The sequence below is a fragment of the Notolabrus celidotus genome, chromosome 7, assembly GCF_009762535.1.
Source record: "Notolabrus celidotus isolate fNotCel1 chromosome 7, fNotCel1.pri, whole genome shotgun sequence".
Taxonomy (NCBI): domain Eukaryota; kingdom Metazoa; phylum Chordata; class Actinopteri; order Labriformes; family Labridae; genus Notolabrus; species Notolabrus celidotus.
Genome location: NC_048278.1, coordinates 8,663,513 through 8,687,860, shown reverse-complemented (window position 1 = coordinate 8,687,860; position 24,348 = coordinate 8,663,513). Strand labels below are relative to the sequence as shown.

The 24,348-nt window shown below is 40.3% G+C and overlaps 1 protein-coding gene across 2 annotated transcripts in view; it reads right to left on the bottom strand.

The window, feature by feature from the left end:
* The window catches only part of vegfc (vascular endothelial growth factor c), a 76,205-nt gene that overhangs the window by 13,206 nt on the left and 38,651 nt on the right, over positions 1–24,348 (bottom strand). For both annotated transcript variants that reach the window (XM_034687039.1, XM_034687038.1), the window contains exons 2-4: positions 17,347–17,587; positions 15,859–16,049; positions 4,218–4,357 (exon numbers count right to left, since the gene is read on the bottom strand). In XM_034687039.1, coding sequence (XP_034542930.1) covers positions 4,218–4,357; positions 15,859–16,049; positions 17,347–17,587 — 572 coding nt within the window. The remainder of the gene's footprint in view (positions 1–4,217; positions 4,358–15,858; positions 16,050–17,346; positions 17,588–24,348) is intronic.

The following is a 24,348-nucleotide window of genomic DNA, read 5'->3' as shown; positions in this document are numbered from 1 at the left end:
GCACCTCCACACACAAGACCATTTTCTTTTTGGCCCTATTTGTCCATATTTGGCCCTATTTGGCCCTATTCTCCCACATAATTCCTGTGAACATGATTCATGAGCGTTTAGTACCAGGAAATGATTGAAAACACATTGTTAGTCGTTCTGTGCCAGTCAAGTGTCCTTTTTAAGTAGAATTGTCTGTTTTAAAAATCATGAGTTGGATGAAAAGTTTGCTCAGAAAAGTTAGAAAAGGAGAAAAATATGTGTGGCTTGATTCTAAACATTTGTCAAACGTTTTAATAGCGATCACAGCTCATAAATATCAAACTAAATTAGCTGATCAAGAAACAGAAAAGAGACGAACTGTAGACGATTAAACATCTCCATCAAAGACCGGCCTCTGGGGTCAACTTCAGAGAGGTGGAGGAGACTTTCTGATCTCTTTCTGAGGCTTCAGCAGCTTCTCTGTTTGCTTTGTTAAGACCACATGACCTGGGTATTTGTTTTCTCTAGTTAAATTCTTCCTGTTTGCTTCCTCAGCTCTTCTTTTATCATTTTTTTTTATCACGTCTTCCTTACTGACTGCTCTTTGCAAAGTTTCAAACCACCCAATCTGACAAAATAAAGTTTGCCTCGAAGAACTTATCAACTCTCACCCATGTCAAAGCCCCTCTGATCCAGTCACACAAATGTTCTAAAGACATGGATTATCAAAGTATCCTGATGAAGCTGGCTGTAGCCTCGCACTAAATTACTTCATTTGCTTGCCTGTTGCTGTAGTTTTAGGTTTCTAAAGACTAACGTCCCACAGCTACTTATGTAGCCTAAATCAAAATAACATGAAATATATAATCAGATTACTTAATCAAACTTTTCATTAAGCACCAGTCTAAAACTGCTGTTAATAATCAAGCATAATGACAGATAAAAAAAAGGGAATCTGATTTAAAAAAAACAACTGTTGTAGATACAGTACAATCCTCCATCCATGTGTTTTTGTTCACATGACTCACACTTCAGGAAATGAGTGCGGACAGTAATCAGTTGTTGCGTTACTGTTAGTGACTCTTCCTTGAATCATGATGATTAAATGAGCCCTCAGATTTTCATAGTCTCCATAGAATGTGATAGTTTGACTGCAGGATCCTCTGTGTTTATTCTTGATGGAAAACTTAAACCTGTAAACATCCACCCTTTCTGAAACATCATGACGTCAGCTCATGACCTGACCTGGGAATGCCCACAGCTCGGATTCATTTCCCCTCTTCATCCATGAACTGTGTCTAGTGATGACCTGTTCGCTCCGAACAAGCAGGTCTTGAATTTGTTTTTTTTTAAAAAGTTAAATACTGTGCTGCAGCAGTCTTCAGGTAAGCCAGTAAATTGGTGCTGTGGAAGCCAACAGACACGCGTCGAACACAAGGACGGCCCACATTATCATACATGAAGAGAGGTGCAGGAGCAGAGAGCACTGGAGAGCTAGCCAGATGCAAGATGACCTGAAATATTTCTGTAAGGCTCATCTGATGACAAGGGATGAATATTCAAGATATTCTAAATATCCTCAGGCAGCGCTAATGCATCCAACCTTTTTCACTGCATCTTCCCCTTCTTTTAGCTCGTCATCAATTCACAACCATGATCTAATGGAAGTCCTTTTTTTGCATTATTTCAAATTAAAAGCATGTTTCTTCTCAAAATATAAAATGAGATTAGCCATAATGCAAAGGCAAAATAAAAGTGTCAATACTAACTGATTTATGGATGGATGTATCACTCAACAGAACAACCGAGTGGCAACCTCCGGCCTCAAAATACAAAGCCCAAGCGGAAGTGTTATAAACTGCAATTCATCGAGAATCCGCTTGAGATCTGAAACCACATACACACCAATTCGAAAAAATTTGGTGAATTTCTTTCTAACGGTACGGTTCAGAAGATATTAAGATTGCGAGTTTTGCCCATTAAAGAACATGACTGACTTGACTGACAGGCTGAATCACATAGCTATTGGCTAGGAGGCTTAAACCACGCCTCTTTACCTCACGCTAAGTTTGGTTGATTTCCACATTTCCAATATTCCCGTTCAAAAGGGTACTCAGGAACAGATGGGTGATGTCACGGATACTACGTCCATTGTTTATACAGTCTATGAGCACAGCTGTTCAGTTCGCCTCAGCTGGTAGATAGAGGTTAATTAGACGAGTCCGCTACTGATAATAAAGTCTGCACAACTAATTCCTTACCCACAATTCATTCTAATCATAACATCCTTATTAGTTGACATCACTGAATCAATATCAACATAGCAAATGATTTAATCAATTAATTCTGAATATTGATGTCAACCCCAGCCTGATGCTCAATTGCTCCCGAAACCAGAAACCATGTTTTGATTTCCACAAACTGCCAAGATAAAAACACTTTCATCTAAAATACTGCACACACGCAGTCACACTGGAAGAGTCACAGTGTGTTTTCAATTAAAGCTGAGCAGCACGGACACAAAAACAAACAAACAAACACACACACACACACACACACACACACACACACACACACACACACACACACACACACACACACACACACGCAAACACACAATAACGGAGGGCTCAGAGTAAAAGAGGAAATTGAAAGAAAAAGATGAAGTGTGAACAAGAAAAAACAAACAGATTTCTAAAGGAAAATGCTGTTTTTTTGGTTTTTTTTTGATGATTTGTAGCTGAACGAGTCTTCTGCAATAATGTAACAGGAAGTGTGACGCAACTGATCTGTTTGTGTGTGTGTGTGTGTGTGTGTGTGTGTGTGTGTGTGTGTGTGTGTGTGTGTGTGTGTGTGTGTTGGTGCTAAATACCAGCACATATGAACGGTCCTCCTGCGTCATGAGTGCTTCCATCCTCTGTGTCACACATACTCTCATTCACACACACCCTCCACAGCAACATAGTCAAAATCGGTGGATTTTTTGAGTCATAAAGTTAAAGAAACTCTAACGCAAAACACTTCCTAAAAAGAGTAAAACTGCCTTGTCATCCCACATCCAGCCCATTTTTCCTCTGAAGACTGACGCTCTCATACGCAGTGACCAGCCACTCTCTTGTTAAGGTGTGGTACCCTGTGCTAAAAAGCTTCCCCATCTGTGTGTGAGTCTCAGTATATGCCTGTCTTCCTCAGATATTAATCCGACCTGAAGGCAGGTTGTTGGCCATCAACTTAGCTAGCATGCATTGCAAATGACTTTGGCTTTTGTTATGTGCGTTGAGTGCTTGTTTTCGATGGTGTCTTTAAAAAACAAAACCCTGTTGTTCTGCTTTTGAAGGGTAATGTCAGCAAACTGTAAAAAAATATACCAAAGTTTTCACCATTCTCCATCTATGAGAACATAGTCCTCCACAAGCTAGGGAAACACTGCATTCTCTCTGCCTCATCTGTCTCCTCTGCAGACATTTTTTAAAGGTCAGCAGGCTACTTCGAGATTACAAAGACAACATTGCACCTGTCTTTCCCACGTAAATGTTTAATACCTGTGCCAAAATATGGAGGATTGATATACACGTGAGGGAAAGTTTAATTCTACTTTGTGCATATCTATCACCGGAGCTCTGTGCAGCGATCAGTTTTTTTTCTAAATGATAAAATACATGTAACTGATTTTCCAAAGACTTAAGCCAAAAAATGCACCATAAACCACTGCCTCATGAAGTCCTGACTCTTACAGTGTGTGATGGAGAGTTCATAAATCACAGGATACTTCATGTAGATTTGCACTCAGGAACATACACTTAACGCTCTGCGAAGTTAATCAAGAAATCATCTGCAAGTGTTTCCTCAAGTACCACCCCTGTGTACACCCAGCACAGGAAGCAACCACTGTAACAATACGGTCAAACACCCTGCATATGTGTGTCAAAAAAGGCCTCAGCTGAAAAGGGAAAAGGCTGTTCCTGTCTTTAACACACACACACACACACACACACACACACACACACACACACACACACACACAATCACACACACACACACACACACACACACACACACACACACACACACACACACACACACACACACACACACACACATACACACATACACACAGAGAGCTCTCAGTCACCAGGAGCAGACAGGAATTCTTTCAGTCTAAATGTTGTTGGTAAAGCTGTGAGGACTGTCTGTAAAGTGTAAGTGTGTGCATGGTTCTGTGTGTGTGCTGTAGTCAGTATTCTTACTCAGGCAGGGCTCTCCGGATGATGCTGTGGACCTGTTTATAGACGTCCAGTTTGGACAGACAGCTGCACTGGGTGTGGTTGGCCACACTGATGGTCACCGGTTTGGTGCCCTGTGTGATTGGCACTGTGATCTCAAACAGCTGCAGAGAGAAAAGCACAAAGGGACAAGGTGAATCAGAAAGGGTGCAAAAAGAAAAGTGAGGCTTACTGAGGCTCACAAGAAGCCATTGTGGATGTGTAAATATCTGTATTGTAGAAACCAGGATTAGCCTTGATCCTTGTTTTGAGGAACCTGATTTTGCTACCTGGAGAACTCTGAAAGGAAAGAGGATACTGTGGCATGTAGTCGTTTTATCACGTTTTTTGGCAGCTCCTACGCAGGTGCAGCCTCAGACAAGTGAGGTATCACCAAAACAAACATGCTAGCAACAATATCATCTTACTTTATGAGCGACCAATACAAATACTTGGATGTTTTGATGCCCTTTTGTCCCAAGCAGTGGTAGTGAGGTGAAGACATACACATATCTGTGTCACTGTTGTTGTTATCCACCTTCCTTTGTCTTACCCTCTTCTGTTCTCACTTTCTCAGCTCATCTGACTCCAGCAGATGGCTGTTAACCCATGAGTCTGGTTCTGCTTGTGGTTCCTGCCTGTTGGAAGGAAGTTTTTTCTTTGCTTCCAGATTTATAAAACTATGCACACCTGCACTCAATACTCCCTTTATCAATCCAGCTGAGAATATGCACATGTGGATTAGCCTCATATTATGCCTTGTACATGCCCTCATTTGTCCATTGATGGTCAATGCATTGTTGCATTTTCTTGTACACCCAGTACAGGTTGCATTAATGACAATGCATACAATGAGCCCATAGATCAAAGGTTATCACCACAACCAGAGAGAGACCGAGAAATTAAAGTTCCTGTCACAGATATCAAGGTGAAGGTCAGAGAGCACATATTGTAGCGGCAGAGGTAGAAATCAATGAGTGACACTACACCTCTGCTGTTTTCAAGCAGTCCTTCAGCAGTGCCAGAACATATTTTTGATTCATCCTCATTGTTTACAGGACCCACACTGATTTTTCAATTTATTTCAGAGTGCTAATGCCAACCAGCTGTCTCTACTCTTATCTTCTCTTAGATATTTTTTGATAGAAGCTTGTATGTGAATGGAAGCTTTCAGTGTGATGGTTTTGTCATAGCCCACTGGTTTTAATGATAACGATGGAAAGGCACAGTCATTGATATGTAATGAAATTAAATGTGTGAAAGGCATCCGTACATAACTTCGCTTCTTTGACTAACATGTGTTTTCTGTGTAGAATGGTGCAGCCAATGTTCTATCAGGAGGTTAGGGAAATCTCCACACTATTGGATTTTTGTGAAATTGATTCATGATGACTTATTGCAGAATTTAAAAAACAGATTCAAATCTTCAGGTGACATTTTGCATCTTAGCCTTTGAATTAAATCACACCTTTTTTACACTCTGGCAGGCTTTTTAATCAAAAAGCATACTTACACATCCAGCAGTCAGCTTGTGTGCAGCGATTCTGCCTTTTAGTGGCCAAAAACTAATTAATGCTGCTTCTATTCTGTTTAAAATGACTGTGGTGAAACTCCTGGAGCTCACTTTAACCGGTCTACACTTCAACTTAAATCCATAAAGGCATACTCCATCACAAGAAGCCACTATTTCACACACACTGTGAACAAGGACCCTCAGCTTGGACTTTAACCTGCAGCTTAAATCACTGGGAAACTGGCACATTTTACACTGAATGCTAAGAATGTGAAGGAGTGAACAAAAGAGGAAATCAGGAGCTGGACTTCAGGTTTCACATGGCACTGATGAAGAGTCTTACACAAGACTGCCAAGGAGAAAGAGAGACACTTCATTCAATCACAGAGTTTAACAACATGAAAAGAAACTAATTAGTCTCAGTGACTTTATTCAGACCCTGAAACAGCTTAAAGTGTCCGTCCTCCTCTCCATCTAATGAGGACATCATTAAAGCTGACCTCAGTCTCTTTGACCTGCTGAGGACTCATAATGGTAACACATACACACACTTACACACAGGGACACAGAGTGCTTGGAGTTCACTGTGACCATCACTGGGTTGTAAAAGTTTATCTGAACACATTTCTTTGATTTGTTGCTCATACTTCTGTAAAATTCTTCATTCTGGGCCCTTTTCTACACGGGCTGCACAGGATGTCCTCTCAAGCTGTGAACATGTTGACAGTATAAACACTTTTATAGTTTTACTGCATGTAGGGTGCAGATCTTGCCAAAAACACAACTATACACCTTGTATGAATACTATTTATATCTAAGTCTGTAGGATACACCCCAGGGAAGACATATTAGTACTGTCACACTTCAAGTAAACTTTTCAAAGTAAAAGCCCTATCAGATTTCCCTGTGGAGAGACTCTCCTCGTTTTCATACAGTGCTTCAAAGTCCTTCTCTGGGGTCTCTGCTAAACTGATTGAATAAAAATTCATAAATCAAGTAGGCTGTATGAACAGTATGCTACAAATTTAAGAACACTAGGTTATTAAATGTCTGTTTGATCCTCTCTCTCTCTCTCTCTCTCTCTCTCTCTCTCTCTCTCTCTCTCTCTCTCTCTCTCTCTCTCTCTCTCTCTCTCTGTCTCTCTCTCTCTCTCTCCCTCTCCCTTTTAATTTTATAGGTATGTATTTGTTTTCTTATAAGCTTATCCCTCCGAAACCCATGTAACACCTGAAAGTTTCTCAGGATAGACATAAACCAGGATAGACATAAATCTCAGACATAGTTATAAATAACGTATGGGGATTTTACTTCCTGTCTGGTCTCTATTCATATTTCTTTCATTCTTTTTGTCCTCTTCTGCTGAATGGAAACTAAGGACCTGTTTTTTGAGCAAATGGGATAAAACCCAAAGCTTAAATGCTTAAACCCTAAAACCAGCTAAGAGTAGGGATATCAACCAGATTTTAAGGGATGAGTATATGTATATTTTTCATCTGGTTGGTTAAAATGTACAGTAGCTCACACACTACTTCTATTACATGCCTGTACAGAATTGATCTTTATAGCATCAATAAAGCCGAGAAATTTCAATAATTGATAGTTCATAGAGGTGTGGAAAAATATCGATACAGCATTATAGCGCGATACTTTGGCCTCCAATATACTATCGATTTTTCAACTCTTAATATCGATATTTGTGTAATAATAAAAATTCACATTTTAGCTGAGTTGGAACTAAAATACAACTTCAGTATTTCAAAAACAATAAAGTGGAAAAATTGTTTTCAATCCAATAGTTTTGACTTAATTTGGCCTTTCAATTTTGAGTAATATTGTGTGATTTACATATACACCATCTCTATTTTTTCTTAGTTAAATGTGTAGAATATCGCAATATGTCACAATATTGTGATATCGTGATATATCGTGATACTATCATTTTCAAGATTCTTTTCCTCACCTATAAGGCCATCAACAACTTAGCTCCTCAGTACCTCATTGACCTCCTCCATACTAAGATACCCACCCGTAGTCTAAGGTCCTCCTCTCTCATCAAACTCACCCTCCCACCTGCTCGCTTGACCACCATGGGGTCGAGATCCTTCAGCCGCTCGGCCCCCCGCCTCTGGAACTGACATACAGAATTCCACCTCTCCCACCACCTTCAAATCCTGCCAAAAAACTCACCTTTTCCGCCAAGCTTACACACTGTAATCCGTCTCCCTGGGACTGGAATGACCCCCCCTTCATCCTTCTAGTATTGTATCTTTATTCTAATGTATGTATTTTTTTACTGTTGAGTGTTGCTTTTAATATTGCTATGTTTTAAGGTGACCTTGGGTGTCCAGAAAGGCGCATATAAATAAATGAATTATCATTACTATTATTATTATTACTATCGTGAAACCCAAGTATTGTGATGTGTATCATATCGAGAGGTTCTTGTCAATACTCACCCCTAATAGTTCATGGCCTAAATTTGGATAGAACCAACAACAACTCATGCACCTAACGCGCAACTAACACACAGCTGGTGTGAAAACTTGAACAGCAAGCAGGAACAAGCCCATAGCCAACTGACATGAACCTGGTCTATACTTCCTGGCAGGCGCTGATTGTACCTCCGAATGTATGAAGGAGCGAGAAGACCTTTCTGAGTGCACACATTATCTATGCGAGTGGGACACTCACGGATGTTTAACTGTGCTCAGCCAGTTGCCACCTTGTCCCAAAACATGACCTGATGTTCGCTGCTAAGGAACCAGGTTGGGGTTGGCACAATGATTTACGTTTTCACTGATGCTGTACCAAAACATGTCATTGGTTTGATTTTTGTGAGTATAATACATAGTTCAAAATATTGGTATTGTGACATCCCTATGTTCTAATTAGTTGGAATGGAAATTGATATAAAATTGTTTTGACTAATTAACACAGCTAGTTGTTTTATCATCACCACTTGTGAACATACATTTGGAGTATGGAAATATCTCGCAATATGTATCTTATCAACACACATGTATCCTGGTACCTGCTGTTGTAGAAAGATGCTATAGAGGAACACTGTTCAATTATTCTTTCACACATTGGACTCATGTATGATGGTTGGGTTGGGGCCACTTGGGGGTTGCCTGTGGGCAAGGGGGGGCTGCCAGTTGAATAGTCCGGGTGGTGTTGAAAATGCAAAATGCCAAACCACTAAAGCTTCAAACTAGCCTGATGTTGGTGTTGATTTTGAGCATCTTTCAAAATGTTGAAACTGCAGATTACTTTGCCATCGGTTTATTAGATGTCTCGCCCTAGAAGAACAAATAAGATGACTTTACTCCCGATGGGCCCCATAGTAGAGGTATCAAAGGAAACACAGCCAACAATGACAAACACTAACACATTAGGTTAAAGAGTGAAAGAGGGAATAACCCTTAGCGTTTAAGAGAAAGGCACACAAACATCTGCTGAGTAAGAACTATGACAGCAGATGTTTGTGTAAAGCAGAGGCGCAGCAGACAGACATAAACGTTTAAAGATACTTACAGTGAGTCCAATAGTAAATTATTACAGTTTAGTGCAACCTCTATTACCTGCTAAATGTCCAAACCTCTCAACGCCTGCCAGGTGCCTCGAGGCTCTGCCAAAATAAATCAGCACAATGAGCTGCTCAGGATGACGAAACAAACCGCAGAGCGCTGTTAAACGACAGAGCCACACTAACTTCTCACCTTTCCATACACGCATTTGGAGACAAGTTATTCCCAATCACCTTTAAAAGGTCATTAAAATTCATTTAGGCTGTAAATTGTCTATCTGCTCTGCCATAATTTGAATGATTTACTCTGTAGTGTACGTAAATCTCCAAAAGCTGGCCGGTGGTCAGAGATCGCAGCCAAAAACAGCAGTTAGGAAAAACTATCAGAGTCAAAGAACGTCTTGTGAAACCTCAAAGAGACCACGGCTCCGCACACTCTGTAACCAGACTGAAGCCTCTCAGCCACAACTTTGGCATCCTTTCATCTGACCTCAGTTGCAAGAAGGACAAGCTGCAAGTTTCATGAGTCCGTGGTCCAGAAACCATCCTCGCACCGCTGTCCCAGTTTCAAAATACACAACAGGGCTGCCTGTTTAGTCTGTTTTTAACAGACTTTTTGAAGATGTTTGCTTTCTCCTGGACAGTGTTATGTCCTCTCTGTGGAGGACAAAACAGAAATACAATCAAATGTTCAAAGAGAAGCGTATCAGTCACCAAACAAACGGACCATTTAAATGTGATGGATGCTGTAGGATCGTATTTTCAAACCTCTAAAGTGGGACACTTCTGTTTGCTACATTATCATGTGCATGCATGTGCTTATGTATGCACCAGCTTTGAAATCTGGACAATTGTTTCAGCGCAATGCACACTTCAGAGTACACCTTCAAGCACCATGGACATTATCAATGCAGCAGTCTGTTAAAGGTTACTTTTAGATTTCTCTCGAAAAAAGCTGTCTTCAGGAGGAGAGATAACCAACACCTGGTGAAAACTTTTCTTGTCATCTTATGACAGCTAAGTGGTGTATTTGAAATCAATAAGGTGTAGCGACCAATGAGCTCAAAATGATTTGACTAGCTGCAGCTTATTAACTTTTAAGCTAAGGCAGAAGTATTTCACTGGAACTGTCTTAGTGATATAATGCCATACATCAGGCCAATAGGCTCTGCTTCTATAGAAAATAGCATGATCATTAGCTGCTCAGTGTTTGATTTACTTAAACATTTAGTTGCTCACTTTGTCTATCGGCCATGTGGTCATGTAAGGCTGCTGCCAGGGAGTTTGTCAAAGCTTCATTTTGCAGAAATGGCTCCTTGAAACAGATGATTAGATTTGTTCATCATCAATTAGTTTTATTCGACTGCCGTTTAACAGTTTGTTATTTCAGTACAGTCAGCACTTCTCTATCCTGCTGCAGATTGACGCGAGTACAATCACACATACAAAAACTGATCCACACACATTTGAGTGTACACACCAAAATACATCTGCAGATGTAGTTCAAGACAAACACATAGAGACAAAGACAGACATCCAGGCCACCGCAGATTTCCTGCTCTGATTAAAATCAGCTCGAGCAGATCATCTAACAAAAGAGGCGGACTGCACTACAGTTCATTAAATGAACTCTGAGAGGAAATGACCAAAGCAGCTGAGCTGAAACAATAAACTGTCACACAGGCACGAGCCAGACTATCAACAACAATGAGTGGGAATGCACTAAAGAATATGGCTTCTGTGTCAGGGGAAGCTGGGTGGTGATTGAGGTATTCATGTAGCCAATTCAAAAATATAATGAGGAGTCTATGGTTGGGATCAGTGTCATTCAGAGATTCAGAAGGCAGATTTTCATCAGAGCAAATTTAAAGTGTTTCACTTTAGTCCCCGCTTATAAAACATCCACAGCTCCATTTGAAGTTTTCTTCAATTGGTCATGGAGAAACTGACAGTTTGTGCAGATAATAAAAGGTTAAACTCCACCCTTTGCCTAAGCTTCAATTATTTTTGAGGGGAATTGATGTGAGCTGCACAGGTGTGTTTTTTTTCTTGCTTTCTTGCTGCTGTGTACAGTAGTTAAGGAGAAAGAGTGGAAGCACTCCAAGCTAATTTACTGATGTTACCCCTGTGTATTTTGCCAAAGAGATCATCTGACCAGCACCAAGCATTAGCCAGTGACCACTACAAGACCTCACATATGAGTGACCATCATCTGAAGACTGCGATACAGAAAATGTGCTCTGACAGCTACATCTTCCGAGAATCATCAGAAAGCATCAGCACTTACTGTCCACCAGAATAAACATTACAGCTCATTACAATACCTGCTGCTCTCGTACCTCAGCTGCTTCAAGCGGGATGTCATCATCTCCTGCAGAAGCTCTGTAGTTTCATGACAGAGCAGCAGAATCATGGAGCAAATCTTTGTTAATGTGTGCAGTGTGGCAGCTCACTTAGCTCCAAGCTTATGTCACCCAAATGAATTAAGACTCCATTTACTTCTATGATGTCTATATACAACACATCACAGACAGTTAATCTCAGCAGAATTAATGTGTTACATATTTTGGATCATATAAATGGAATAAAAAGTATTTGGATGATTTAATTGCTCTTGGGAAAAAGCTGAGTTTTTCATTTCATGATGTGTTTAATTGCCCATAAATGTTCCTTTTTATGAGGATCATGTTAAATGGACGTCCTTCTCCAGAAGCAGTGTTTACATTTGTGTAAGATGATCTTCCGCTATAAAGCACTTACACTGGGAAACAACCCAACAGCCGTTTGACCAGACAGCTTCTATAGATGGTTTTCAGCCGTAGCAACACTTAGTCATCAGGGTTTTATTCATTGAACATCTGTGCCTGCCTGAATATATTTATAATCACCAGATGTTTTTCTCTGAATTAAGTAGGAATCACTGAGTGGTTTGGATGGGCTCCAAACATTACCACACATCCAGCATGTGGATCATATATTACCCCTTTAAGTATTCCATGATGCACAGGACATCTCTGTGACAGGTGGGAGGGGATGAAATACACAGGCACTACAACAGTTTGAGATAAATGGTTATGTTCATAGAGAATAATTTGTACATACTGAATAGGAATCATTATTTATGCTGGAGGGGAAAGGCTCTGTTTTCAGACAGAGTTTAATACTGAAACATACCACCTGGGCTTTAGTTCAGGTGTTCCCAAACTTTTTGACCCCCAAAATATAGATACCAAGACTTGTGACTCCCACTGTCCATCGAAGCGATCAAATGTTGATTCATACTTAATTTAGCTGGTCTGAAGAAAATTACCCAGATGACTGTTCCCTGTGCTGTTATGAATTAACCTGCTGCTACTGATGCTTTTGATAATTAACTGTTAACCAATCCTAACTTTACGAGTCATCTACCAACAAAGAAATGCAGAAAACTAATGAAAATGTTTCATTTGTTTTTAACAGTAAACTTAAGACTTACCTGTTTAATCTGGCTTTTATTTTGGAGTAATTTATTTTTAGCCCTGGACTGCATTATTATTATAATCATTATAATCATGTTTTAACATTTATTTATCTTATTTACTTATTTATTTATCTATTTATTTCTTTTATTCATTTACTCTTGTTAACTCTACCTTATTTTTAACTTTTCTTTCTTACTTATTTGATTAATTTAACTGTATTGTTTTTAATTCATTTTTAAGTATTTTATTTATAATCATGCCTTTTATAATTTTATCATTGCTGTTGTTTTCTGTCTCTCTGGTATTTTGTGAAGCACTTTGGGCTGCACGTTTATATGTATGAAAGGTGCTATATAAACTGAGTTGAGTTGAGTTGAGTTGAGATTTGCAAGGTTTTATTCCAAATGTAACTAGTATTTTTGTTAATTTTTTTACAATAATTGGTAAAATATGCAATTTTACATTACTATATAAAAAAAAACATTCTGCAAACCCCCATTAGTGTGTCGCAACCCCCCAGGGGGGTCCAGACTTCCACTTTGTGAACCCCTGCTTAAGTTGAGTCTTTATATTCCTGTCAACTTCCACTTTCCCAGTTCCTTAATAAAATGTGTAACTAAAAAATATTGATTACTCCAAACTACAAAGTTTGGTGGACAAATGAATTTAGAAAATTATATATCAGATTTGCTTTGATTCCACAGCAAGCATGTATGAGTGTGTGCTACCAAAGTCAATTTCACTTATGATGTTAGTATCTGCATTGAGAGTGACACAATAACTGAGCTGAGTAAATATCAGTCTGCCTGGTTTTTTTTTTATTTACTTGTGTATAAAGTTGAAATTCGGCCTCAAGGGGGCACAACGCAGCAGGTCAGGGGTCACCAGAAACACGAGGAGCTGTTTGCTAACAATCTGTTCGGTCCTACAGCCCCATGTTTCTGTTTTCAACCCAGCAGATTTGCTTTGAGCTGACATAGATCATCATGAAATCTACTTCGCTAGTGGTCTGAGTGAGGGACAATGTGATTTATTGACACTATAATAAAACCTTCAAATTAACTTTTAATTGATTTATTATCGTATAGCCACATTTAAAGCTTATTTTATGGCCGGCTTAAACAAACTCTGTCAAATCATTTTTCTGCTGGTATTTATGAGACCACAGTGAACGGGCAGACGCAGGAGGAGCCCCCAACTCATAGAGGAACAGCCCCCCCCCCCCCCCCCACCCAACCGCACACATACACACATGCAGTTTTCTTCAAGTCAGACCACATTACAAGTCAATTTAAAAGTGCAGCATGCTAGTAACTCTTTCTCTGTTACAGCTGTTATACCCTGAAGACCACTAGACACACACAGGCATGCAAATCAAGTCCAAAGCACTATAGAGCTCCTGCATCTACAGAGGAAACTGCTGACATGAGAACAGTCCATGTGCACCTGATCATGATTGAAATATGGGTGATAAGGGTCAGAAAGTGCACGCAGGTTTTAGCAGCTGCTATCGGTTGTCATTATTTGTCTCTATTCTTTTTTTATTTTGATAATATTAACACTGGTCATAATGTATTTACCTTAGCCTTACACTAGACTGGTATTTTGTGTGTCACATCAACACCCTCTGCCAGCGACCCTGCGGATATTGAGCTATTATGGTAGCAAAACACCTAACAGATCCACAAATGCAAACAAAGATCTGCAAATGTATTGCTATAAATGGAGCTCCATAGGCATGACCCATGTTGTGTTAATATTTGATAAATTATACAACAACACATTAAAATAAGATTATATTTCTTAGTAAAAGTGCAGTTTATGTGTGTGGTATTTCTGAGGGAACCTGGAAATTCATTATCAAACACTTCTATGATAGCATTAATTTGCTGTTGATTAATTCTGGCACCCTACATTATTTTACTTTGACAGCTAAATCTGAGCTTCATTATTAATCTCAAACGTCAAGCTTACTAACACAGGAGAAGCTGAAATATTATGTTTTGTGTTTCAGTGTTTTCTGAAGCTTATTTGTACCACAGAAGTGTCTGGGAGAGACCTCACATGACTCTGTCTTTGTCGGAATAAATGGTTTGTTGGGGTGAAGGGTAAATGTGCATGTCTGTTTATAACATAACAAACACACACATACAAAAAAAGCCCAAAACATCCTACAGCAATCCCATGCATGGAGCCTAACGGCCAAATTCCAACAGATCCGTGTCCGATCCGTCTCTGATCCTTCACAGCACCTGATCTAATAGGTTTCCATTCAGTCAATGTGTTAACTTCCACTGGATCTGCTCCATTGCGTTCCGGCTGCGTCTCTGATCTGGCACGCCAGAACGCAACAGATCAGATGCGCAAGAGTTCTATTTTTGTCCGTCATGATGAGCGGAGCCAGGCCTGGAGTCAACAGGTCAGAGGTTTTCAGAGGACGATAAAGACAACATGGATGAGGAGAGGGGGAGGATATTCATTAATGCAGTTATTACTGAAAGGAACCTTGGTCACATGACTCCAGCTGTCCTGCTCCGTGCTGCGTTCCGAAAGCGCAACCGGTGGGTGTTGACGGACGAGAGAGCATGGAGCCGGACCGCATCGGATCGGAGACGGACACGGATCTGGTGGAAGTCCCATCTTAGATCACTTCCAAAGACCTACTATTTGATTTTTACCATTATGCCATGCAAACAACAACGTATGATTTTTGAAGCACCATTAAAGGATTGATTTCTCTTTACACTCCCTCTGTGAGAGCTCAAGGAAAGAAAGAAATCGCCAGTGACCAAGCTATAGATGCTAAGTTAAGTACATGCATACCATGTCACATTGTTAACAAACTACAGATGGTTAGATAAGCTTCTGTTTGCTAGTAACTTCAAATAATTAACAGGATAAGTGGGCTAACACCAAAACAAATAGCTCCAAGGTAAGAACATGGTTATCATTAAAAACCACTGTCAACTAAACCAGCAGTGATGTAATAATTAACTCATTCATTCATTCATTTGCTTATCTATAATGACCAGGCCACATTGCTCCGAACTTTCCACGCTAGAGATCCCATATGTGTTGCATCTATGCTTGAGCAGGTTATAATACGGAGAGATGGACTGTGCTTACAGTTTTGCTGAGGTATCCGGTGGAGATATTCCGGCACTGTTTGTCCTCAGAGTGGCAGCATCCTCCACATCTGTAGACGGACACACATGGTGGTTTATAGAAGATGTTGGTGGGGGCCCCGAACTCCCTGCCCACGTCGACACACACTTCCCTGGGCATGCACTGAGTCTTCCTCCACTCCGACTCTATACCTGCACACACATACACACACATTCACACACACAGAGTAAGAATAACACAGAAGCCGAGCATAAAACATTTCCGTTTGCTCAACTGCTGCAAACATGCACAGCAATAACACTCATAGTTATTCCCATTGTAAGCTGTTACATTCCATGTGCAAGCATCTTAAAACTGCATTCTTCTGGAAGGCCAGCAGAGGGCGACTTCACTGTCTTAAAGAGTTAGGTCATAATGCAAAAGATAAATATTTTACCAAGCAAAACTACAGTCAACAAAAATTGAGTGACTGTGTAACCTTAGAACAGTTTTTATGTTTGATATTGAAACTCTGTAGTGTTTCATTTCAGGTGAAACATCAAATAAAGTAACTTAGTTGAAGAAACAATGGTCAACTTTTGAAGGGAGTAGGGGCAAAGAAAGCATACAGCCTAATCTCGCAGAGTGAGCTCTGGCTCAAACAGGCTTCCCAACCTGGCCCGGTCCTCTTTTTAAAATCTTTCTACGGACTATTTTCTCTGGTTTCGTCTTTCCTTTTTAAGTTTCAGGGTATGATGAACTATGAGGGGTTTGGGTTCGGGACCAGAGAACTACCTGTTGAGCATCTCTGAGGTCTTATGGGTCTCAGTTGACGAAATGCTGGTGAAGAAAGGTGCCCGCTGGATAACCCTGTTAAAGCGTTGACTCTTGCTGCCCATCTATGGTTGGGGTGTGTGGGCCATTAAAGGTAAAGTATTGTCAATATCTGGAGCTTGCTTAGGTGGAGCCTGCGTCTCTAGAAGGTGGTAATGCTGTCTGAGTTGCCAGGGACATAAGGCTGTAATTTATCAGAAAAACAAAAGCTGTGCAGGGGAGGCAGTAGGGATTCCTCACTTAGTGCTTATCCTTCACATTATAGCAGCAGTATCTTGTGTTTATTTTTAACGTAACTGTAAATAGTGTCTCTACGTGCCGGTTTATTTTCTTCCAAAACGGGAGCAAGAGATTGTTTGACATAACTACATCCACATTTTACAAATCCATCAGACTAAAAAATCAGCAGGCTGAGATGGATGTGAGTCAACAAGGTAATGTGATGCATATGGTACTCATGCAGAGAGGAAAATGAGCTGCAACCCAGTCCAGTTTATATTAAAAATAGCTATAATATCCTGTCTCCTGTGGGGCTCTGACTGATACTGAAACTGAAACATTATTATTACACACAGAAAACTTTAACTTTATTCAGGTCACTGCAGTGATGACCCCCCCCCCCTTTTTTTTTGCATGTGTATAAAACTCACCAGTTAAAACAAAAGTGTTGCTTACTTTTCAGGAGATCCAGGTTGAGGTAGGCAGCAGCGAATGTGGGCTCTTCTGTCTCAGCCGGCGGCCTCTGTCTGCGAGGCTGGGGCCGCTGGGAGAGCCTGGAGGCCGAGGAGGCGGCAGCAGAAAGTTTAGATTTGCACTTCAGAGAGGCCCAGTATGACGGATAGATGAGACTCATGAGTTCATCGACACTGGAGGCTGAGCGTAACTTCTGCTCCATATCTTGCTTTGGTGGCGAGTCCTAAAAGAGACCAGAGACACCTTCACTGACATTATTGTTCTGAAAGACGCACTCTTAAAAAGTCTCAAAAAGCAAAGTCACATGTCCCACATCTTGGCTTATGAGTCCCAGAGTCAAAAGACTTCCACAGAAAAGTCTCAACTTGTGACCATCATATCCAAAATAAAGACCACGGGCCTAGAGGTGAACACGACTCTCATCAAACCCTTATTTCTTCAGTCTTAAAAAAGCAACTTCAACATTGGGATGAGAGAAAGCTTGTGGTATGGGTGGTTTCAGTCAAAACAGAACAGAAATAGAAATACATAATACCTTTCATACCTCCAGATAAAAAAGGAAGTTAAGTACGCTGCATTCCTCAATGGAAGCTTTAGCAGAGAGAGTGTGTGTGTGTGTTAATGTGTTTGAGGAGAGTAAGGATATGACCTCTCTCAGGACAGGCAGGTGTGCTGACACGAATGTGAGCCAGGAATGTTCCCTATGAGCTGACGTTCCTTGAAAGCCAAGTTGAGCTCTTGAGATGTCTTTATCAACATTCTGGTTTAATGAAACAGAGTTTACCCCCCCACCCCCCCAGATGGTGTCATCTGTGATGAATGCATTCATCTTTGTTTTACTGCCCTCCACTGGTCTGGTGGTATAGTGCATTTACTTTTTTTTCTCCATACATCACTGGCCTGATTTGCAGAATCTACCCGGGACTTCATCCCGAGGTCAAAACGCAGACAACAATCTAAAAGACCCAGGAACTCTTGGTCGAAATGCACCTTAAGAGTCTCTGCTGTGGCTCCAGATCGAAGACTGGACTGAGGGAGGTGACATCTTTTAGATTGAAGACCAAAAAAATGAAGTAATCTTTAAAGCCATTAAAATGTAACCAGAACTATTCATGACCCTAAATATATATGAAAGACTTTGAAGCAGATACTTCAGGCTGTTTTTGGTTGTGAATTGTGCCTTGGTTTTCTGTGTGTCTGAGTCTGTAACTTTGTGTGTGTATGTTGCTGAGATTGACCAACCTGGTTAAATAAAGGTTAAAAAAATAAAGAATAAAAACTCGGTGTCAATGCCTGTTAGATAGCCAGTAGTTTAAAAGCCAGACAACATTAAGGAGCATTATTAGTGTTCAAGATTTCTACTCTGCTCACAATACAACTGATTCTTCTTCTTTGACGGATGTATACGCAGTGTTTGAATGTTATCTCACTTCCTGTCCTTCAACATCAGATAGATGGATAGATGCCATTGTGCTATTTATGATAAACAGCAATTTAACATGAACACATTCAGTCTGACAGGAACACACACTCACACACACACACACACTGAGTAGGCAGTCAAACACAGAGTGAAGAAGTCCATTGTATTTTACTGCCGTTGTGAGTTAACAGACTAACACATAAATACAAGCACACACACACACACACACACACACACACACACACACACACACACACACACACACACACACACACACACACACACACACCATTTCCTCACAGAAACAATGTGTTTATTTATGTCTGATTCTAAATGCATATGCATGTTTGGTGCATGTTCTATATATGTGTGTGTCCTGTCTGGGTTTCCTCTGACTTGTATGTGTCTGTGTGTTTGTGTATGCTTGTCACAGTTTCCACTAATTCTGTGAGTCCACTCGTGTGTTTACATGGATGTTTTTAACACACACACTTCACATGGGAAAAAGGCATTTCTCTGCCGTCACATTGGCTCAAAGAAGCTGAAACAAACAATGGAGAATAAAACAGCTGTAAAAAGAACCTGAGGTCACCTGACTCCTATTTTTGTTCTTTTGTTTCCAGGATGTTTCAAGGTTTTATTGTTTGAAACGGTTGGAAAGCTTCAGCACTGCTTAGACAAGCAGACTTAACACATCATCATATAACTGCCAATATATCAAAGCCACACTGCTGGTGTTTTTATTGAAATTTCAGCCTGTCAAATACTATTACTTTAAAAAAAAATGTCTCTGGCTCAGTCAGCAGTGTAGCGTTCCTGTGTTTTTGTTTCTGATGTTCTTTGAGTGTTGATGCCTGCAGCTGATATAGTATTTTATTCACTAAGTTGCTGCAACTTTTTAAACCATGGTTCAAGTTTATAGAACAATGTCCAAATACAGACTTTGCAAACTGTAACAATCAACTTCTCAGAGGCTTGAACTCTCAGTCATCCATCACTGCAAATAACTAAGGCTGTCAGCAATAACGCTTTAATTGCAATGTGATTAAGGTCCAATCACACACCTTTTTTGTCCCTCTCTGCACACTGTAGTCAAGCCACTGCAGCATCTTCTTGCTTCCTGCTGCTACTGTGATGGAAAATAACAACACCAATGCGCTTTTGAACGGTCAATTCACTCTAAACACTCTCGAATGGCTCAGTTGACAGGTCAAAAGTATTATGAACTTTATGTTAAACTGAATTAAAATATCACAGAAATACTTTGAGTTACGATCTAAGCATACAGGTGCAGCTGATCGGACTGATGTCAGTAGGCAACTGCATCACTAAAGCCAGCAAAGCTTCACCACAGACTAGGAATGGGTATGATTACTCGAGTACTCGAGTACTCGCCGTTGACCCCATCATTTGAATAGCATTTTGTTACTCGCCCACCTGGCAGCAGAACTTGAACTCATACAGCGTTATATGTGTGACCATGTGCTTTTTGTTTTCGCCTAACTGAATATACTAGGTAGGAAAACAATTAAAGGTATATAAACGTACGACTTCTCCGGCCACGGCTTCAGCTTTAGAACACACCGAGGCAGATTTCAGCAAAAACAACGATGAAGTTAATGTGCAGTGCAAGATATGTGGCGCTAAACTTACATACCATAGAAATACTAGTTTGATGCTTAACCACATACGCTTAAAGCACAAGGAGAAAATGGAGACAGATGACAGGCAGTCTCGTCTTTTGCTTGCCCTGTTAGCACACATCGTTGTGACGAAACCAGAGCGGAGAAGATTAGCCTGATAACAACCAAAATGGTAACTGGAGATATGCTCCGGTTAAGTTTTGTGGAAGAAAAAGGCTTCAAAGATCTGATCGCGTTAGTCGAGCCGGAGTACAAGATACCATCACAGAGAACAACAACTACAAGAGTGGAAAAGATGTCTGAAGAAAAGGCAGCAGAACTTACTACAATTCTGTTCCGGTAGGTCTGTGTCCGACGGACTTTTATTTATTTATTTTTGTTTACAGCTAAAATAATTGCAAGTACTCCAGTAATCGTTCATTAGGAAATTTGCGTAATCGAGTACAAGGATTACGGTAAATTCCCATCCCTAACACAGACCTGTGGATGACAATCACAGTGGGAACTGATTGCAAGTCAGTCAACACTGAGAAAGACTTGGGTCAAAGGGATGTCTTTAGTGTTTGCATGTTGTGATATGCCTAACTGTTGTGGGGAAGAGACAGCAACTGCAACCAAAATGGAACTCCTGAAATGTGTAATACTGTCACAATGCTGTTAACGAGGGATCACTGGACGTCAGTGAGTCATCTCATATATCTAAAGGGTTAAAATTGCTTTACATCGTTAAACTGGACTTAAAAGCTGTTTTGAAAAACACAAATAGAATTTTAAACATGCCATTAAAAATGTGAACATTTACTATAAGCTAAAAAATCCTTTGAGAGCTCTAATTTTTTTTTATTCTTTGACAGGATTATCAGTTTTAGGAGATCCTCCTGATCTCAGACAGAAACAGGTTGCACTAAACAGATGAAAAGTGGGACAGCTGTGAGACGGGTGCACACCTGTGAGACAGCTCAGGTGATTTGTGTGATTGTGAGACTCCCTAAAGCTTGAAACCAGAGAGTGTTGTTCTGCAGCCTGATGTCAGCAGCTGACAGTCTTTCTGTCTGAGGGGTTCCATGTCTGACGTTTTTCTGAGATGTTTAACCACACAGACTTTATCTGACTGTGAAAAGAGCCAAGAATCAAATCCCAAGAGTTTTGTGTCTGTGCTAAAGATTTGTTTATGCTCATAAATCCTAACTGAGCTGTCAAACTGTCACAAATCAAAGAACACTAGTGCCAATTGAGTTTTACAGTTTCAGATTGTCTTAGATATCCACAGGAGTTAAATATGAATGCTAATGAGTCCCACAGATATCTCAAACAACTTTGTGTTTTGGCTTAACAGCCACCATCTCTAACCGACCGAACCACTGGCTGGCTTTCTGAGTCAAGAGCTTTTTTCCGACTTAATTCAAAGTCTGAGTAGAATTTTTTCGAAGATGGGAGTAACTCGGCTGTCATAGAGATTAGGGCTGCAGAAAAATGATTTTTAAAAACCTTGTGTTGTATTTTCTTTCTGCAGTTTACAGTGCTAAATAAAACAGAAAAAAAGGAAATCATAACAGGTAAATTCAGTCCTCTGACAGTGACTCTGGCACAAGCATGAAAATGTGGTGGTGCAGCTCGAGGTCTCTTATACCTTCACACGTAGTTAGACACTATATCTTATCATCTAACGTTAATTGGACTGCTTTAAATACCTGCTGGCTCAGGGAACTAGTAGATCCTAATTTATAAAACCATTCAGGGCCACATCCCAGACTCATTTTTCTCCCGTTCAATCTTCAAGGCTGGAAATACCAACCTTTGTGCTTTGGACGTTATGCAATTTGTCATTCCTATTGTCTGAACTGAGCTGGTGGAAAAAGCTTTAATATTTCTGCCCCTTTTGTTTGCAATACTTAGTCTGAATGTTTTTAAAACCTGAATCTGGTTGTTGCTGCCATTCTTGGTCAGGTCTCCCTTGGAGAAGATGTGAAATAATCAAAATAAAAACACATTTGAGTGCATGTTATCAACAATTTGTGATGATCTCTTTTGTAAAAAAAAATCTGTATGACATGCTCTGTGAAGGTAACTGTGTTCTACCCAGCAAAATATGAAGCCCATGGAAGTGTTATAAACTGCAATTCATCAAGAATCCGCTTGAGGCTGGCAGCAGAAACACCAGAAACCACATACACACTCATTCAAAAAAGACGATCTTTGCAGGATTAATAAACATGTTTACAGCCTGGTTCAAAAAAATGCTTGGGTCTAAATCGCTAATTTCTCTATCCACACACATTGTACGGGAGGTGAATTATTTTCTAACGCAACGGTTCAGGAGTTTTTGCCCAAATGAGGACATGACTGACTTGATTAACAGGCGGAAACACATAGCTGTTAGCTAGGAGGCTCAAACCTTGCCTCTTTACGTCACACTAAGTTTGGTTGAGTTCAGCATTTCAAATATAGCTCCCGCCGACAATTGGCTTCAAAACAGCGCTCAGGAACACACGGGTGACGTCACGGATACTACGTCCATTATTAATAGTCTATGGTTCTACCACGTGTATTACACCACAGTACAAAGTGCATGCACTGCAAGTGTAACTGCCAAGAGTCAACTCAACTGCAACAGATCCACTTTGTCAAGAGCCACGATCTTGAACCAGTCCTGGAACGACACACTGCTGATAACAGGACTACACTCAATCAAAAGCTGCCATGTATCAGGATATCTATTTCAATCATCCAGCTGAAATGACCCAATCTATCTTTACAGACTTTAATGACATCAGGTGTGCAGTGTTCTTCAAGTCATCAAGTTTGCATTGAGCTCTAAGTCCAACAGTACCACCAGTATATTTACCTGATGAGTCATGAATAACAAGACAGTAGCCGGTTTTTAAGCAACAAAAAAGTAGCTGTGACTGATCTCTGCCATTGAATTTGTACACCTTGCAATTGCACTGCTTTAATGACATATTTCATAGCCCTAACTCAGATAGTAGAAGCATTATACTGTCTTGGTACCTGTTCTCCCTGCTAACCCCTCAGATATAGCAGCTTCTTCAGTGGCCTTAATTTTGGAGATATGCCACAGTAGTTAGCCCTGTAGCATTATATTGCATGATATTTTACCTCAAACTTATTGTTTTAATCTTGCTCAGATCCGATAACATAGTATGAAGACCACAAAAGTCTGCTTGTGGTGTAAGTCTGGGACAAGGACGGGTCAAATAAATACCGAGCTTTGATCAAAGAGGCCAGGATTTATTTTGGAGACGTTTGGAGGCTGCTGGAGTTTGGGATGACAGTGAAACAACAGAAGCAAGTTAATCAGATCGAGATCATCCACCTGTTTCCCTCAAGTCATCCCTGTGGAAATATTTAGCCTTCCCTCAATGAACTCAGTAACCTGACAGTGAACCGCTTTAACCTTCACAGGAAATCACAGTCTTAAAGCAAAACATCCTCGCTCAGCTGGCTAAGAAGAGAAATCTCCAGTTATATCCCTATGATGTTCAAAATGCAGCTGTTTGTACTGTGATCAACTTCAGCCTAAAAATGTTACCTTATTTTATAACACACAGAGATTATGCAAATAGGTAAGAGGCTGTGTGTCTAAAACTGCACAGTGAAGCTGAATTCAGACCCTGAATGTGTTGAACACAGGTCTAAACAGTGCTCCTTAATAGAAATAATGCACTCCTGTTAATGACTGAGGTATTTCAACTTCAATCATGATCTTCTTCTAAACCTAACCAAGTCATTTTGCACAATATTAATAATGTTTCCTTCCCACTTTCCTTGTTTCCTCGGAAACAATATCATGTGTCTACATTTGTTTGAACACGATAAGATTGGGGCTTGAAAAGAGATGGAATGAAATGTAAAAAACTAGGGGTGCAACGGATAAAAAAACTCATGGTTAGGATCGTA